General features: G+C 40.0%; 1 protein-coding gene across 3 annotated transcripts in view; it reads left to right on the top strand.

Annotated features, from left to right (window-relative positions):
* The window catches only part of LOC104150424 (endoplasmic reticulum aminopeptidase 2), a 34,496-nt gene extending 21,832 nt beyond the window's left edge, over positions 1-12,664 (top strand). For 2 of the 3 annotated variants that reach the window (XM_068926072.1, XM_068926071.1), the window contains exons 18-21: positions 74-238; positions 890-1,030; positions 2,115-2,196; positions 3,033-4,563. In XM_068926072.1, the coding sequence (XP_068782173.1) occupies positions 74-238; positions 890-1,030; positions 2,115-2,196; positions 3,033-3,179 (535 nt within the window). In that variant the 3' untranslated portion in view covers positions 3,180-4,563. Of the gene's footprint in view, positions 1-73; positions 239-889; positions 1,031-2,114; positions 2,197-3,032; positions 4,564-12,576 lie in introns of those variants that run through there. The other variant, XM_068926073.1, reaches the window with a different exon arrangement.
* The last annotated feature ends 7,293 nt before the right edge of the window (positions 12,665-19,957 follow it).

Raw genomic sequence — 19,957 nt, 5'->3', positions numbered from 1 at the left:
TTTCCACTGTTTTTCAGCCATGAAAAATACTAAATTACAACTCCAAATGAAACTTTCTTTCTTTCCTGCTTAGTAACATTCCCTCTGATGTCCTTGGAACTGTGTACTCCGTTGGAGCAAAAACAGCTGCTGGCTGGAATTTTCTTTTGGATAGATATAAAGTGTCCATATCTGCTGCTGAACAGAGAAAGATCTACTCCGCTCTGGCAAGCAGTAAAGATGTTAGTAAATTAACAAGGTAGGAACCATTCCATATGAATTATTATTTACTTCCAGCTTGTACTGGTGCTCCATGCACTGCAGCTTGGGTCTTGTGAATCTCACTAACTTATTTCCAGTGGATACATGATCTTTGTTACTGTCTGAGACACTTTAGGGGTGAATACAGCCTGACTGCTGAGCATGAAAGGAAAAATTCTAACATGTGGAATCTCTTTAAAGGATAATAACAGATGTTATTCCTTAGTTGAGTTCTTCACTTTCATAAATATATGTTGCATTTATCTATATTTTCACTCCCAGACTTTCAGCATGATAATTGGAAAGTTTAAGAAATACAAGGAGGGAGTGAATAAGTTTCTTCAATCAGTCTCCGTTAGCTTATTCTGCTACAGAGAAATGATTCAGAATTGATGGTAGATTAAGGAAAATCAGTATACCACTGCACTGAGGCCTTGAAATATCTGACTGTGCTTAGTATGTAGCTGAAAAAGACAGAAGTTAGATATAAATGTGTTCTATACGTGTAACTAATCAGTAAGTACTTCATGTTTGTACCTTAGCTGGGAGCACAATGGAGGCCTGATATTTGAAGTTTCTAAATGTATTCCCAAATGTAATTCTACAGTCTGACCTTTTCTTGCTTTTATAATGTGTTTTGATGCTATAGGTTGCTTGAACTTGGAATGGAAGGAGATATAATCAAGATTCAAGACCTGCCTTCCGTTATCTATTCAGTCAGCACAAATCCAGCTGGACAACGACTTGCATGGGACTTTGTAAAGAAAAATTGGAGCAGGCTACTAGAGAAGTTAGTATTTCTGTGGAGGGGGCAGAACCCCACTTGTGTTTACCTTGGAAACAACATAATCAGGACAAGGGTCTGAGAGTCAAGAATGACAGGCCTTAGCCTGGAGAAGCAGCTTGCTCCTTTGTGCCTCAGATTTCCATTCTGAAAAGGGAAGGTAATACTTCGCCGTCCCCACCTAATGATGGCTCAAAGGTTTATGTCACAGTGAAACAAGTGCTGACTATGGCGTTGTTAAAGTAGCACTGGCAAATATTTCTCATGTAAAAATTTCTTAACAGAAGTCGGTTACTTTTTTTTTCCCCAGTACTGTTTCAAGTTCAGCATCACTGACAGTTGCACAGAGGTGAAGTTTTAAAACTTTAAATAATTAGGAGATGAAACTTTAACCCTGAGTTGTAGAGAAATAACTTCCACGGGTATGTGCAGCAATAACAGTTTGGGGAAGCATCTTGGGAAGCAGGAAATCAGGGACAGTCCTTCCTGTTCTGTTTATGCATGATGCTGAAGATACATCACTTTTTCACTAACTCCTGAAACAGATGGTTCAGGATCCACTGGGCTACTGTTGTCTTCCCCACCCTCAAGTTGTATGTTCCTGCATCTTGTGTCAATGCTGGCAATAATGAGGTTGAAAACTAACAGAGAAAAAAAAAAAACTTTCCATTTTTGCAGTGCAGCCACACGTTCACTAGCAATAACACAAAGAAGTAAGCAGGGGTGTAAGGCTGGGGAACAGAAATGACGACAGTCTCTGTTGGCCGCGTGTGATCTTAGAGTCACATAAACTTATAGTGAGACAGTAGTTTTCCTAACCTTCTAAAAACTCCAGCAATAAGAATGCAAACAATTCTAAATAAGTTTTCCATGAAAGTCAGATGATAATGGGTGTATCTGGCTTTCAGGTGCAAAGCACTGCTGCACTCTATCCTTTCATATTCCAAGGCATGTGTGACCTAGAGACAGAACCTGTATGGCAGTCTGGAGAAGGATGAACCAGGTTGAGCGCGTGTGAACATGTAGTGCTTTCAGTGTTTTACATGTAGATAAACTTATATAACCTGTAATTTCTCTTTTTTTCCATCAGATTTCCCCTGGGATCCTTCTCTATTAGAATCATTATAGTTGGAACAACATCACAATTTTCTTCAAAACAAGAACTGGAAGAGGTTTGTCTGAATCTGAAAGTAAATGAGCATTTGGGTCAGGAAAGTGTAGCGAGAGGAAAATGGAAGGGCGTCTCTTAGCAAACCACCCAAAGACTCAAGCCAATGGAATAAGTAGGGCCCTCTGAAATTTGGAGAAATTTCTGTAGCTTAGCCTAGAATTTGACTGTCCTATCAAATTAGCTGTATGCTTAGTCTCCCTCATCATTTCTTTTCTTTCTCTTAGTATCAGTCTGTGTCTGGGCCTATCACCGTGTTCACTTTATCTCTTCCTTCAGCGTTCACTCTCATTAATTTCTCTTTCATTTTTAATTTGCACTTAGAATTTTCAAGCACAATGAAATTTGTTCTTTGCACTGAAAAAAGCATTGGGAAATGGACCTGACATTTGCCAGTCATATCACCTGCTCTACTTGGATGTTAAATCTCTTCTCCCACTTTCTTGCCTGTTTAGATTTTAAATTCTTTTTGAGCAGAGACGGTATCCTCTTGTATATTAAGGATTTAGGATTATGAGCTCCTTGGGAGAGAGGTCTTTATTTACAGTTTTAAATAAGGCATATGCCTCTGCCCCATGCGTAGTCCACATAGGACATGAATTCATTTCATTCATGGTTAGAAAAGTCATCCATTTAATCCAAGCCATCAGAGCTCGTAGTTTGGGCTTTGAGGCTTCGCTGTTCAGGTCTCAGTATGTTAGCCCAGCTGGATCCTGTCACACTTTAGCCGGTTGCAGTGGTAATAGCTTTACTCATGCCTTTAAAATGGCTTGTTGTGCTTGTTTATAAGCTCCGCTTTATAAGCTGAATTTTGTTTTGTTTTTGTTTTTTCTTTAATAGGTCAAGTTATTCTTTCAGTCTGTAAAGGAGGAGGTATCACAGCTGAGGGCACCTCAGATTGCACTGGAAAATATAGAAAAAAACATAAGATGGTTGGAAAGAAATGTAGCTGTATTAAGGAAGTGGCTATTAGAGAATCTTAAGTAAAGGTGCTTGAGTGAAAAATGGTGATATTTCTGAACGCAGATTTCCCCTCTTCCTTTAAAGAATTGCAGCTGATACTATACTTTACTCTTGCTAAGCGGTGGTATTTAGTTAATTAGAATGTTTCTATTTACTGATTGTTTTTCAACTTTTGGGGAAACTTGTTAATAGTACTTCATTTTGACTTTTTATGTGCTGCTGCTTAGAGCTTTAAGCCAGTTGAAAAAAATGTGTGGCTGCAGGCTCAAAATTATGTTTGTTTGTGTGCATGCCTGTTCTTGATTTCACAAAAGAATTGATACCGTCTTTGACAGTATCAAGGTAGGTTACATATATAATATGGCCTGATACTAAATTATTGCTGAGTTTGCCAGGCTTTGTGATCATGTGTGTTGCTTATTATCCATAAAAGAGATTTCCTGTTTCTTACTGAGCAACTTCCCTTACGTTTGTGTCTTTAGTGATCTGAGAAAGACAGAACAACTTCTACCAAAGACTTCTACCAAAGACTACCTTTCAAATGCTTTGAAAGGTGCATCATGGGCATTTTTGTAAAGCCTTAGAATAAACGTGCTTCTACCTCTTATTTGAGATTTCTTTAACAAGGAAATTGCAGTTTCTTCTAAAACAAATTAACTATGAGTTTGGCTTAGAGATTAAAATACTGTTTCACTGATGGCAGCTGAGAAATTGGAGTAGTATATTGCTGTATGTTAGAGAATACTGGAGACCTGAGAGAACCAAAATACGGTTAAGATAGCTAACATAAAGCATCACTATCTCAGGGAAGCCAGTTTAAAGAAAACAGGGATCCTTTTGGTTGTTCCTTTAGGAGCTGAGCTTTCATGTGTGACTAGCTCGACCCCTAGAGATTGTCTCGCAGTGGATAGTAGAGATTAAGGAGTGGAGGATGGAAAGTTCCCTTGCACCATTGCTTTGCTATTTACTATCTCTGAGCTGCCTGTATTGTTGGTGGAGAGAGAAGGGTTTTCACGCTGAATTGCTCTCTCAGCTGCATAGGGGATTTTAAGAAACTTGCAAGCTAAATGACACGTTTGATGCTAAACAATGTAAATACCTTCTTGTGACCTGAACTGGAAGAAGGAGTGGCCTGAGAAGACATCTGCAGTGACCCTGAGAAAGGGGAAGCCATCTTGTTTTTCCCAGGAGGCTCAAAGCACTGGTCTGCAGTGCTCACTCAGTATGCAGTGAACAGTGCATCATGATGCATGAGGGACATTGTATTGTATGAATATGAAAACAATAGGGACCTTTCTATCGTTCCGAGTAAGACCTCTCTTGTGAGTACCACTTAGGAGCGTTGTATTTTCAGGTCTGTTATTTTAATAAACCTTGACTGTAACACCTATCAATCTTAGTACGATTTAAGACAAATTATGTCTGAGCTTGCTACTGCAATAATGAAGAGGGGGAGGGGTGGAGGAAGATTTTCTGGCAGGCGCAAAGTACCTTCAGGATCTTTTAACCTCTGTTAGAATTGCCCATACAGGAGTTGCTTCTTGTAGCACTGGATCCTTTGGTTTTAATTGGGAGCAGAACCCACCCCCCTTTTCACCTTTGCATAATCTGGTGGGATAAATTAAGAGCAGAAAATTAATTTCAAATTCAGAGAACTCTGTTTTTGTGGAGCAAAGGAGTTTAATAGTGGACCTCATACTGAGGCAAAACTCCCGCTGAAGACAGTTACAGTCTTGACGACTTCTGTTCTGTTTGAAAGCTGCACGTCCTAACTGTCAGTGAATTACAGCGTCACGTATTAGAAAAAAATATCAGCACCATTTCTGTGTCAGAGTGGAAAGAGCAAATCCTACCTGTGCGAAGAGGAGTTCCATGTTGTTTGTATTACAGGATGCAACAAATTAAACGTTGCCCTTCTAAGTAGTAATGGGAGATGTTGCTGCATTCTGAGTCATGTTCCCTATATCCCTGTCCACCCAATATATACATGCACTGGTCCTTGCCTCTATCTCAACTATCAGTTATATCCAAACACATCTCAAACACACACGCGTATGGCCATTACTGCTGACTAGCAGTAGGACTAACTGCGTAGTAGTGGGACTAACTGATTAAAGTTGATGACTCTGGACACCATTTGTGTTCTCTTATTACATAAAACCACAATTTATCTCACCCACCGTATCAGCCATGCAGTTCCTCGACTACAGTGATTCTGCCCTTTGTAGTCCAAAAGCTTCAGGCAACAAAGCTAAGTGTTGAACGATATTGACCAAATATAGCCTGTGGAGAAATAGTGCTACTGCTAATTTTTTTTCCTTTTTTTCCTGACATTCAGTAGCATTCAGGAGCAGGCCTTTTAATTGCAGGATCCCTGGGGTATTCATATCGCCTTTTTCTTTGCACAAAGCCAAGCAAATGGCTGTCATTCAGTAAATACATTAATACACACAGTGGGGTTCATGTTTTCCTTGCTTTGCAGCTTGGAGTTTTGAAGTATGTGGGTACTCAGTAGGAGTTAAGAGTTGCAACTGGAAAGAGTTTTTTCCTTTTACATGTCAATCACAGTGGACTACAGATTTCAAGAAATAAATGCTCTTGTAAACGATAGTATTTGTAAATGGACACGGGAAAAAACACTTGTGTATGACATGCCAAAATAGTTTACAAAGTCAAGCAGTTTGGGTTACCTGGGCTTTGTTTTCCATATAATGCTTGGAAAAGGCATTGAAAACAAATGGCAGCATTCAGTAATGAAACCACACATTACTGAAAGCTAGTTTGATTTTTCAAGCATAAACCAGTTAGTTATACAAGGTTATTGTCGTGACAAGCTTTACTGTAATCTCAGTGGCATATTATAATTTTTGTTCTATTTCAGGGCTGTTGGCTTGGTTGATCATTGTGTAGGGCTCTTTGCTTCATACCATCCAGGGCAGGAACAAGCACTGACTGAGTGTGTGTGGATTTAGTGTGAAAATAAATATTCATGAGCTGTACTCCAAACCATACCCGCTCTTGCAGCTGACTCTTGGAGTGAAAACAAAAGTGAAAATAGGAGTCATACCATCTAAGGCCACAGAAGCTTATCAGATACTGCAGAGTGATTGCTTGTAAAAAAAATGGGCTTTTTCTTTTCCCCTTCCAGAAACGCTGTGACCCTACAGCCACATCTTTTTAGCGAGCCCTGCCATAGAAATAACGAAGGTGGGCTGGCATGAGGGTTAAGGGGGGAGAGGAGAGGTTTATAGTTGTAGAATGTCACTTCTTTTTCAGTACTTCCAGTACAACTGCCAGTCATTTTTTGAACATTGTGATGTGTTTGGTTAGTACTGTCAATATTTCCTTCTCAGGTCTTGAGTAATCAAAAAAACAATTGCAACTGTTTAGTTATGTGGTATGTTCATTAGGCTCCAGTTTTAAACAAGCATATTAACAAAGTCATTGTTTTTTTCTCTATCTTTTCACTAGTTTTCTGAAGAGATTCACTATGTTGGTGTACCAGGGAATAGGGTAACCCTCAGCTGTGTCCTCGATATGTGAGCAGCTTGGCCACATTCAGAATCTAGCAACCCCTTGGAATTAAATATTGCCAGGAAGCCAGGAAGGGACTGAGAAATGGGATGACATAAACTTACTGCCAGATGATACAGACCACTTTAGTAGCTGCATGCTAGACAAGCTGTCAGAAACATAGCTGCAGTCAAAAACACAGCCATGTAAACACATATATGTTATATATAGATATATACATAAATATATAAACTAAAGAGCTGCCATAAAAAAATTGCATACAATTCTGAGGTCCTTTATTTCCTCAGTCTTATTCTCCAGGGAAAATAGGAAATAAGCATAAAAATGGAAGTCTTTCTCTTATTCCCAGCACATGTAATAATCTCAAATATTTGGAGCGTTTTCTATGCTACCGGCCTGCTGATCTTCAGGACGTGCTGCATACACGGTACAGATTTTTAGGACGGCTGACAGCAAAGCACTAACAGGGGTTTGAGAGGAAAGTAAAGCGAGTGGGGTTTGGTTTTTGCACCGTAATGAATTAAATGCTGTGTATGTGTTGAATTAAATGCTGCGTATGCGTATGTGTATGAGGAAGGGAAGAAGGGCTCACCATTTTATGAGCTGAAGTTTCCTTTGCTGGACCTGAAGTCCAGCAAAGTACTTGAGCATGTCTTGTTTTAGTCGTAGGCCATGCCATTAGCATTATGGCTTTATTGTATTTTCAGGCAACTACAAGAGGCAATAAAAAGGATATACTTAATTTTAAACATTTAGATAAAAATATTTAAAGATCCAGCGCTGTGTATTTTCCATATGAGTGCTTTACGAGTACTGAAAAAACCTAGTAATTGAAGCTCTGGCTACACCTATGTTAAGAAGACTCTTCCATTTTCCATCAGAGAAGAATTAATTTACTGGAATTACTGTCACCACATGATGTATTCAAAGCAAATGTTTTCAAGGCATGAGCCATCTTAGTCAGATAAAACCACATCTTCCTCCAAAGGAAAGAACTCTTCGTGTGCATTTGCAATAGCTTTTGTTGTTCTTCTTGTTTTAATTACTTTCACTTCGTTATGATCTGTCTCTTTATCCTAATCTTTCTACTTTACATTTTACCAGATCGTAGAGAAGGGAGATTGTTGTGAGAGAGAAGGCTGACTTTATTATCTTGCACAGCAATGGTCTTGGAATCACCAGTGCAGTTCTTCTGTCCAGAGACGATTTTAATGCTAGTAAATCAGAAGAAAACCCTTCAAGTTTTAGAATACTGTGTACATGAGCAAGTTGCCATGAAGGCTCCTGAAGAATGAACAACTGGCAAGTAATACCAATTTATTACTGAGTTTCATGCAAGATTGGAAGATGGGTTTGACACGTTATACAAAAGTGTTTACAATACAGTTGGTGGGAAATCAAGGCATGAGGTCTTTATAAATTGTCTAGGTTCTCATGGCATTTCTCCTGTGGAAAATTTTTAAAGAAAAGTTCAAACTGCAGCTGTTATTTTATCCTTTACACAAGGATTACAAGGGCTACAAAGATGATCAGGGGACTGGAGCACCTCTCCTATGAAGAAAGACTGCAAGAGCTGGGCCTGTTCAGCCTGGAGAAGAGAAGATTGAGAGGCGATCTCATCAGTGTGTATAAGTATCTGAAGGGGGAGTGTCAAGAGGACGAGGCCAGCCTCTTCTCCGTGGTGCCCAGCAACAGGACAAGAGGCAATGGGCAGAAACTGAACCACAGGAGGTTCTGTCTGAACCTGAGAAAAAACTTCTTCACTGGGAGGGTGACAGAGCACTGGACCAGGTTGCCCAGAGAGGCTGTGGAGTCTCCTTCGCTGGAGATATTCAAAACCCGTCTGGACGTGATCCTGGGCAGCGTGCTCTAGGTGACCCTGCTTGAGCAGGGAGGTTGGACTGGATGATCTCCAGAGGTCCCTTCCAACCTCAACCATTCTGTGATTCTGTGATTACTTAGCAAGTTTTTCCTTCTGCTCTGCAGGTCACAGGATTTTGTGGAATCCTGTAACAACTACCATTGTAATTATTCAAACAGGTACGGAGCAAGGAGTGCTCTTGATCTGGTGAGGGGCTTGACGCCAAATGAGACATTTTGCGGCGTTAAGAACTGTTAAGAGTTGAATACTGTGATTTTGTTCCTGTAGAAAGCTAATTCTTCCCTCCGTCTGGTTTTACCTAATGGAGCATCACCAGCTGTGATAATGTTACTTTTGATTTAAAGAACAAGAGGCTCCTTGAGGTCGAGTCCAGCTTTCTCTGGTGTGGCTCTGCAACAGAAGTGCAGGCTAGCTTAAGATATTCCTTTGTTAATTAAAAGCTGCAGTAAAATGTGTCATAGTAGAACCCTTAACAGATTGAAAGTTATGTTTTGGATCTGCTAGAAAGGTTTTATTTGTGGTTTGTATGTCCTGTCAATCATGCTGGCCCTGGTGTCCCATCCCCATGTTGGCAAGTCATTGGTGGGGAGCGATTGTCAGTCACGGGGAACATTCCGGAAGGGGAGCGGGCCTAGGCGCGGGTCGGCAGGCGGGCCCGCACGCTGGTGACGGATCCGGAAGGCACCAATAGGAACGCGCATCGGGACGAGGTGTGACCAATGGCAGGGTCTTGCTGCCTGCGGGCACAACGCGGTCCAGCTCTCAAGCGCCATGCGCGCGAGCTCTCGCGGGGCTTTTCGTCGTCGGCGACGCAGGGTAGAAAAAGACCAGCGAAAATCGCGAAGCCCGGCGTCGGGAGAGCCAAAGCCTGGCGGTCTTTTCCAAGGCCTGACGACGCCAAAGGCACGTTCCCCAGCTGAGGGCGGCTCTGCCGGAGGCTGCGGGACAGCCAGCGGAGGTCGTCCGCCACCATCGCCGGGTAGGTTAGGATCCCGACTTACCGCGGAGGCGTGAGTTATCCCTGTAAGGGCGAGGCGGCGCCCCCTCTCTGCTGTGGCCTGCTTAATCAGGCCTCTGGCCACGAGGCGGCACGCTCCTCCCCCCAATTTGGGATGTGGCCTGGTTATAGGTTTGAGAGCTTCACGGCACGCTGGGCGGTGGCGCCCTCTGTTGAGGGGGGCCTGCTTAGGGTACAGGTCCCCGCACCTGGAAGCGGGGCTCCCTGCTCCGGGAGCAGCCTGCTTAACTCTTCCTCCCCCCTCACTTCCGCGTGTATTCGTTGATTGTCTTCTGTACTCAAGCCTGTGTGTGTATGTATAGAGACATAATCATTTCTGTTTATTCTTACACTGAAGCTTCAGGTATGCTCTTGTAAGTAAGTTAATACCTTGTGGTGATTGTACGTTCTTATCAGTATTATTATAGTTGTTATCGTTACTGTTTATCAGTTCATTAAAATTGTTTACATATCTGTTAACCTCTACAATTATGAACTCATTTGTAAGGAGTACAGGTGCCTATGCTACTTCCCGAACCTGCTCGGTGTATGGAGCCTGCTGAATTACCTTACCAGGGCAAAATGCCTATCGACTGGTTCAGTCATTTTGCAGAGGCCTCTCGGCACAAAATGACGGACTGTTTTATTTTCTTAAAGGGTCCAATCCCAGAACTGCAAAAAAAGCTGCTGTTGTTAACAACAGGCATATAAGGCTCAGTTAATACAGCTAAACTGCTAAGGTTCTGAATAGAAGAACAAGTGTCTCTTTGACTGGCTTTATTTTTATTTAGTGTCTAGCTCACTTAAACACTGCCAATGCTTAGCAAGGTAAATAATTGCAATTTAATAACCCCATAGGACACTGATGAGGTATTAAAGTAGCAGTAGGCCTCGGTAAATAATTAACAAGGAATAATTTGTTTGTGAATTTAGCTTTTCTGCTTGTTTGTGAAATGCCTGTGTTTTTTTAATATGGTTGTTAGTTAGTCCAGTACTCATTGTGCACAGTTTTATCTGGTGACTAGTTGCTGGGTCTCTCTGGGAGTCTGCTTTGACCTGAAATGAATGACTTCTAGCTATGAAACAAGCAGTGTCAGTGATTTAACCTGTCTATGCAACAAGCCGCAGATGAATTTTCCACTAAAGTTATTGTGACTGTTGCTGGGTTAACGCAAATCTTAGCAATAAACATTTGATCCGAAATATCCTTAGTAGTCCCCAAAAGGTTCAGGAGAGATTTCCTACTATCTGTGCAGCTCTAGTCAGTAATAGCAGTTACAGCACATCCAGTTTTGTAGCTCTCTTAAAAAGTTGGAATTACTTAGGATTACTAACGATTTGACAGTTTAGACAGTAAAGGCTGCTTTTCCCCATGTAACTGGTAGGTGGCCTGGTAAATAAATCGGACCGCATCAGTACATGTTACAATCTTGCAATGTAAATGTAGACTTTGATTGAACATACAGACAAAATGTAAAAAGATGAGTAGCCTTTTTGGTTACTTTCAATACTTAGACTTGGATGCGAAAGCAACAACAGCCGCATGTACTGTTCGTGACTCTAAAATTCAGCAGATGTCTACATCCTTATGGAATGATGGCTTTTTTTTTTTTTTTTTAATGGAAGTAAAATTCCCATCAACGTTCCTGCTGTCATTGACAGCTTAGCCTGGGTGTTGAGTGTAGGAGCAGATCCTGTGGGATGGTTCTGTCAGTTTAGTGAAAGTGTTGCATAAATACTCGGAGACTGCAGGCTAGAGCCATAAAGCTAATAAAACCAATAGTTCTGCAGACTGTAAGTTGCACGAGTAAGCATTTGCAGGATCAAGCATTTCATTATGAATTTAATGAATTTCAGTATCTTCTTCTAAAGAATTTCAAGTAACTAGGAAACTTAAAAGGTGAATTTTTCAAATCAGTGCAATAGCCAAGCTTAAGTTACTGGAAAGCCTTTGTAAGCTTAAGCAGAGACCTGTCATCTATAGATCGTTAACTTCAACATTCCTTCAGTTAACTAAATTAGATTCATTACTCTTTTGGGACAGTCAGTACATGAGATTATGAGAGTCAGTAAATGGAATATCTTGTTTTCCGAATTGTCACTTGTTCTATTATTTCAGGAAAGCAATTTTCCTTTTTCAGTATTCCGCAGGCAATTATCTTTGTGCTGTCTCTTCTCAGGTATTTAGACCGCAGAGTTAATTAGAAGGCTTTGGGGTTTATCTGTGGTACAGATAAAAGAAGCAAAGTATGTCCTTACAAGATAAAATCTTTTGCTTTCAGGCAAATCAGGAAATTACACAAATGTGTATAAGCATGTCCTTGAAAATATGTCTTCTGTGATATGTTGTCTTTCTGTAATTGGAAGAAAACTTTCCATGGTTTGCTTTGTTCTATGCAGGACAAACATCAAACGTGATAATGTGACTGAAAGTGTTACCTGCCTGGACCACACTGACATTGATATTTAGCTTGCTTAGTTTTTGTAGGGAAAAGCTGATACCAGAATGTTTCTCATAAAATTCCAGTAGTTTTACTGCTGCATCTAATGCCTAGTGTACTTGACTCAATTTGACAAGTGACGCAGTTATCTACCTGTGAAACCTCTGATTATAGCAGTCATACCCCAAATTCTTCGTACTGTAAATCAGTTCACATTCATTCTTTGCAGTACATACTGCAGTTAGTCACTAGAGAAAGCTGTAGTAGACATTCTATTCAAGAGGCGAAGTTGAAATGTGAAAGATGTAGCAGAGATTGCATTGAGGAAACAAAGTTGAAATAAACTTGCTTGGCTAAGCAAGTACATGCTGCTATTTGGTTATCTATGGATGACCTGGGTCATCTGTTTTCTTTTTCAGACAGCAATTCATACTTCTAGAATTTCTCTTCACTGCTTGCGGGCTGCTTTCCTAAAAAATATTAACCACTTACATTAGTTTTGTGTAGCTTCAGTAGACTGAAACTTGAGCTCAACTTGGTTCTTGATGTGCTTTTTTTCCCCCACAGACATGTCAAAATGAGCTTCCAGAAGTCTACCTTCAAGATGAATTACTTTGATCTGAAGAAATGCAATGTTCTGTTATCTGCACATTTTCAGAGTTCTTGCGAGCTGGTAGATTGATTCCATATGTAATAACTCCAAAGTTTCTACAGAAAATACCAGGTTCCTCGTTCACTATGTAGCTGTAGAACATCATAAAAGAAGAATAGAATCAGGAAACAAACATTCAGATCCTGATCCACGTAACCTTTTTTTAAAATTCGTTTAAACCTTGGGCATGTTTGACAGCACTTCTGTTGGGCGGTGTCTTCCTTCTCTGTCTTAATGGAAAAGCTGGCCTTGGAAAAAATGTTCATCAAAACATGGAAATACCATTTGTGCTGAGGTAGGTTCAAAATCCATAGTAGCAATTATCTAGACATGAAACTGAGGGTTGTCCAGATCATATGATGGGAAAGTTCAAAGTTTCCTGGTCAAGTCTGAAGCCTTTCCAAGAATAGAAGGAGCTGGTGGAATTATGGGAATGCAGTTACTCTCATTGGTTAAAATATATGTTTGCAAATGCCAGTAGAAATAATAGACTTTCACTGTTACAGACTTTTGCCGATTTTGTTCTGGCGTCGGCATTACTTGAAAACCGTAACAAACGGTCAGGTTTGGTCCCCGTAGCAAAAGACTTGCTGTAACATTCAGCAGGGATTTCTAGTCTTCAGATCTGTCTCTTTTTTTCTAAATTAACACCTTCCAGGGTGTTAATGTAGAAAAGACCTTTGACATAAAAGGGAATGCTGCATCATGTATAAGATGAAGAGTAATTTTGGCATCAAAGTGCTTGCTTAAAAAACTTTAAATGTTTGAGTATCTTACAGAAAACCAAGGGGATTTGAACTATTGCTAGTGTTTTGATTTGTACCTAATTCAAACTGTTAGACTGGATTCCTCGTTTCCTCACATTTCCTCTGACCCTAGCACATGTTATTAGACTCTGAATTTTAATTTAGTATTTCTGTGCTATAAATATTTAACATTAACGAATCATTCTCTAGTAACCTCTTGTCTTTGAATCTTTCGTACCTTCCAGATACACTAGTTTGTTTCAACAGAGTTTCCAGATACAGAGTTTGTTTTCAAACATTTTATCTGTGTCTTTAAAAACTAGAACCTTTGCTAATGTAAGACTAAGATTTCACATAAGCCCGTGATTCTGGAAAGCATGCTTTTAAATAATACTAGATTAGTGTTGTTAAGTCATGATAGTTTGTTAATTTCTTGTCCTGTACTGTATTTCTAAGCCTCCATTCTTTCTTTTTTTTTTTTCTGTGAAATCTGGAAGGGTCAAGGATTCTCTGGAAGAATTATACAATTGTTTGACTTAAACATCTTAAATTAGGAACAAAGCTTGTATTTAAAAAAAACTCCTTAATTCCAGCACAGTTTTGATAGCTTTTTTTCAGGTCATGTGGTATTTCATCTTTTTATCAGTTGATGAGACCTGTGAGTTCAGATTCAGTTTTTAAGCAGAAAAAATATATTGAAGTAAGGTAAATGAAGGACTGATCTTAGAACATAATTTCCGGAAGGATAGGAACTGAAATGACAGTAGATAAGGTTTAGAATGGAATTTTCCCAAGTCATTTTCAGATGTGGAGACAAAACTGTGCAGTGCAGTAAAACCGAAAAGGGAGAAAGAGGTAGCTTGAAGAGATGCAGCAGTATAAATACAAAGAACAGGGGCAGTCTTTATTCAGGTTTTTACCTGAAATGATGTCAGATGAAGAACTTATTTTCAGTGGCCCTGTTTAATGCCCACATCAAGTATGGAGCTAGCCTGCAAATGGGATCATAAATATTAAAGCTGATGATGTGTGATACTAGCTTGATGAGAAATAAATCATCCACCCTTGGCAAATTATCTATCTTCCACAGAAAATACCTTTCCTTTAATGTTTTAGGTTTTAATTTCCTTCTTGGAAGTCTCAGAACATCTGAAAAGATTTTTTTTTTTTGTTCTCTGTTTCTAAGTCCCTCACTCAAAGTCATACAAAATGAGTCATTCTATGGTAAAACCCCTTGCGCATAGCACTTTACAAAGCTGCTACTCATGGTGTATTTTATATAAGGAGTTGTAATGTTAAGTTGATGGTATATTGACAAATTACAGTTGAATGTAGAAGACTAATTGGAATTCATAGGTCTGAAGGTGAAGATTTGTGGGGAGAAAATGAGGGAGGAAAATAAAACTTCTTTGAGTTTCTTGTGCTAAGTAGCTCCTTGTAGGACGTTATACCGCATGCAGTAGTACCACTAAACTAGTAGAATCACAAAATTGTAGAATAATTGAGATAGGAAGGGACCGCAGAAGGTCTGTAGCCAAACCCCCTGCTAAAAGCAGAGTCAGCTCTGATACCAGACCGGGTTACTTAAGGCTTTATCTCGGCCAGTGTTGAAACCCTCCAGTGCTGGAGATTGTTCAACCTCTATGGGTTCCAGTGCTTGCCTATACTAACAGTGAAAAAGGTTTTCCTTGTTAGTGTGTTAGTCCTGACGTTATTTATATGCCTTAATATCTGATATACTTTAAGGTCCTGTGTAACGCAGTATAAGCCCTTCTGTAGTGTCGTAGTGCACGACAAAACATGGATACGTTTCTGGAGTACAAGATTGTGCCGCAAGCAAGAAAAGGTATATTGCTAACATCTGCTTCCAGCAGCAGAAGCACAAATAGGTTCACAGATAGGTTTACAAATAGCTTCTAGCAGAAGTGAAAACGAGCCTTTAGATTTGCTAGGTCCCAGTCCACTGTCTTTATCCAGGGGTTGTAAGTGGCATAAAACAGGAGTGGAGATAGAATCATTTAACAGACCTCCTTCTTACCTGCAACATGTTTCTAAAGCAAAAAAAAACAAACCCAAAAAAACGAACAGAAAAGGCAAAGTAAATATGTGGTCTGGACAACAGGAAAGTGTTTCGGCAGCACATGGCAGGGAATTCATTTTTCATTGTTCTTTGAACCATGTATAATATTTGCAAAAACTCAGATGTGCTTTATGTTAGGAGTAATGTTTTCTATGTAAATATAGTGATTGCTAAATTTTGGTTAATACCTTTATTATTTAAGATTTTGCTTTTTAGTGTTTTGGCAACTTTTTTAACATGGGATGGTGGAATGACATTTGGCTAAATGAGGGGTTTGCCAGATTTCATGGAGCTGGTTTCTCTTAAAAGCTACCTACTCAGAACTGCAAGTTTTAAGTCAGATAGCTATCGCAAAAACCTTTGTGCAATGTAACGAAGAAGTTGAGATTATCTAAAAGTGAAGTAAACTTTAATGTTCAAAAAAGTTAATAGTGTCTATCATGTGATAAGTGTATTTCTGATCTACTTCAGTTTTGTAGTAAAAAAAAAAAATCTTTTACCCTGTTTTTTTCCTTGTATTTCTGTTTCTTAGATCTCAGCTATTTGATATTAAAAAAAAAAAAAAAAAAAAAAACAACCTAGTAACGGGTAAGGATTTTGATATGCAGTGAGGCTTTTAGCAGTTATGCTTACTTTCTAGCTCTTGAATCTTTTTGGAAAAGTAGTATACTTCCTGTTAGAACTTACTTATTTGTTCTCCATTCACAGATGAATGTATTCTGAAATTTCAAAATATATTCCAGCTTGTCCATGCTATACTTTAGATCATGTAAGACATACAGCTCCTGTATTCTATTCCAGCTAAAGGAGAATAGTTTTCAATATTAGATTACATACTGTGTTGTAAAATGTACGTGTGCATGGGAAGAATTTAGATAACTGCTGATTCTGCCTTGGAGCTTGATGACCTTCCAAGATTCCTTATAGTCTGTTCTGTTGTGGTTAAAGTAACTTTGGAAATGTTTTGTTACCCTTAGAAGTTATCTTAGGTCTGATCTGAAAAAGTCGGCACTTGACGTATCTTCAGTATAGCAAATAACCAAATTTGCACTATGATCATTATCTCATTTACAGATTTGGGATGCTGGGTGATGTCACTAATGTTAGGCTGATCCTTCTCAAAGAAAGGTTTAAGGGCTGTTTATTCTCCTGCAAAATTGGTAGATGTTTAATTTTTCCCAGCATGATGAAAATAAGGTATAAATTAAAGGTAACATGGTAGCAATCTATTTGGTAGATGTCTCGTAACTGTGTGTGGCAAAAGGTTGGCAACAAGTTTTATTTTTGTCCCATGGTTTGTTTCCTTGCATCTGTATCCAGCTGAATCCATGTCACTGCTATAGGAGATAATTAACTGTGTAGCGCACAGGACAACTACTTCTTAAATGGATGTTTGGTGCAATGGAGAGATACCTTAAATTCATCTTGTCCTTTCTCAAGTCCAGCAGAAACTTCTGTCTGTATGACTGAAACATTTGGTACTTTACCATAGAATAAACTGTATAGCAATCCATGAGAACTCAGCAGTACACAAAGGTCCTATGTAATCTAATTCCTTGGCGTTCTCAACAACCTCAGAGTTATTTGCTTGCATACAGACCGTAGTATTCTGGCATCGTGACCCCTGGTCTCCTGTGGACAACTTAATGATTATAGTTCACTTGACTGACACCCCTGGCTTGTACCATGTAGGACTTCCATACCGGTGGAAAGTAACATTTGTGAAATTCTGGTTGCTAGGTGTTACTTGAATATATGAGCATGTTCTTAGAGTTCTCAAGCAACGTTTTTATGCCTCAGAATCCTTCCCTCCTTGCCACTGCATGTTTCTTGATGGTTTCTAAGAATACCATCAAATTGATTTGTCATGCTTTTCTACTAGAAAATTACATGATAGTTCCATCAACTTACCTTACTCAAAACAACAGAATAGATAAGTTTTCCTTACTTCATATGAAACAGCATTAGTATTATCCGCAAGATGCTTATACCTGGATCCTCTGACCTTTTCTTACCTGTATCTGACTGTCATGAGGAACTGATAGAATGCTATTGTGTATTTGTGTGAGAAAACATTGATTTACATTGCTTGTCAACTCTAAAATCTGTTTAAATTAGTAACTTTGCCAAGACTGTTTAGCACAGGAAGTAGTTTGTTAATATTTACAAAGTGTTCTTGAATCCCGAAATGAAACTTCCTACATGCAAAGTTTAGTATGAATTATTTTTGCAATGCAGTCTTAACTATAGAGCATCATCATAGCATCTTTCTGAAGAAATATGAGAAGAATAATTTTTGTGCCTGGTATTATGAATGACTGTTCCTTTTGCTTAAAAAAAAAAGCCCTTAACTGAGTCACTGAGTATGGCAGTGCTAAATTTTTGGTTTTTAATAACTTTCAGCTGTATATAGCTTTGTTTTTCAGATCCGTCATAAAGCACAAGATTAAAGAATGGGACTGTAATTAATATATATATACATATACATAGAGTAGTATTTCTATTTCTTTGCAAAGTGCTGGAAAGCCTTGACGTTATGTAACAACACTGAAGTCAAATGTAATAAAACTTCAAAAAATAATGACAAATATTTATTTAACTGCATATTTAATTCTAAAAGTATTAGTCATCTGCTTTCTAGTCTACCAGCCCTTCCACCAACCCTGCGGTCAGTGGCACAGTCTGGTTGGAGGCCGGTAGCTAGCTGTGTCCCCCAGGAGTCAGGACTGGGTCCAGTTTTGTTCAATGTATTCGTCGATGACCTGGAGGAAGGGACAGAATGCACCCTCAGCAAGTTTGCTGATGATACTAAACTGGGGGGAGAGGCTGACACACCAGAAGACTGTGCTGCCATCCAGAGGGACCTGGACAGGCTGGAGAGGTGGGCGGAGAGGAACCTCCTGAAGTTCCACAAAGGCAAGTGCAAGGTCCTGCCCCTAGGGAGGAATAACCCCATGCACCAGTACAGGCTGGGGGTTGACCTGCTGGAAAGCAGCTCTGCCGAGAAGGACCTGGGAGTCCTGGGGAACTGGAAATTAAGCATGAGCCAGCGGTGTGCCCTTGTGGCCAAGAAGGCCAATGGTCTCCTGGGGTGCATTAGGCAGAGTGTTGCCAGCAGGTGGAGGGAGGTGATCCTGCCCCTCTCTTCAGCCCTGGTGAGGCCTCCCCTGGAGTCCTGTGTCCAGTTCTGGGCTCCCCAGTACAAGAGAGACATGGCACTCCTGGAGAGAGGCCAGTGGAGGGCTACAAAGATAGTGAGGGGACTGGAGGGTCTCTCCTATGAAGAAAGACTGCAAGAGCTGGGCCTGTTCAGCCTGGAGAGGAGAAGATTGAGAGGGGATCTCATAAATGTGTACAAGTACCTGAAGGGGGAGTGTCAAGAGGATGAGGCCAGCCTCTTCTCCGTGGTGCCCAGCAACAGGACAAGAGGCAATGGGCAGAAACTGAACCACAGGAAGTTCCACCTGAACCTGAGGAAAAACTTCTTCACTGTGAGGGTGACAGAGCATTGGAACAGGTTGCCCAGAGGGGTGGTGGAGTCTCCTTCGCTGGAGATATTCAAAACCCGTCTGGACGTGATCCTGGGCAGCGTGCTCTAGGTGACCCTGCTTGAGCAGGGAGGTTGGACGAGATGATCTCCAGAGGTCCCTTCCAACCTCAACCATTCTGTGATTCTGTGTGATTCATGTTTTCTGAAGTCTCAGAAAGCTCTCCAAAGCCTAACAAAATTGAGAGTCATTATGCTTTGAATGCCTTTTTTTTCCTGCACAATAATCCAATAGAATGATTTTTATCATTCATTCTACATTTATGCTATTGAGGTTTATTGATTGATTCAATTTTGATAGAATTCTAACTCACTAAACACAATTTTACATGTGCAATTCAAATTATTTTGCTTTACTAGCTCCTGCTTTTCTACTTTAAGAAGCTTGTATTTTGAAGATGCTCCAGGATCTCCAACCAAAGGAGGTATTACATGAAAGAACTGCTCACTACCTGAGGAATTACAACTATAGGAACAGAAAGGATGGTGAACTGTGAAACAGTCTAGCTGACACAGGTTTGTTTGTTGAAATATATACTATTTTACTTACATGATGGTAATACAATAGTTGCAAATTGGTAGAATTTGGATTTTTGTGTAAAATTCATTCAGAAGCATAGTAATGATAGTGAATACATTCATCCGATAATTCTGGTCATGAGATCTGTTCTATCAAAAAGCAGCACACTCCAAGTATGTGGTCCAGTCTGGCAGCTACACCTGAGCTCTGGACCTGCTTTGCACAGGGAGGGCACAGTGTAAAATTGGGGCCATACCTACTTCTTTATTGTTTTCAGTCCTAATTCTAATACACATGCTATAAAGGCAACAGTAGGCCTGACGGGGCTTTGCAGGGGCCCCCACCCCACATACTGTTCCCATGGGCCCCAGGGCTCCATCAAAGGTCAGGCCTGGCCCTAGTG

The sequence above is a fragment of the Struthio camelus genome, chromosome W, assembly GCF_040807025.1.
Source record: "Struthio camelus isolate bStrCam1 chromosome W, bStrCam1.hap1, whole genome shotgun sequence".
NCBI lineage: Eukaryota > Metazoa > Chordata > Aves > Struthioniformes > Struthionidae > Struthio > Struthio camelus.
Note: the sequence above shows the minus strand (reverse complement) of the source record. Positions and strands in the feature narration are given on the sequence as shown.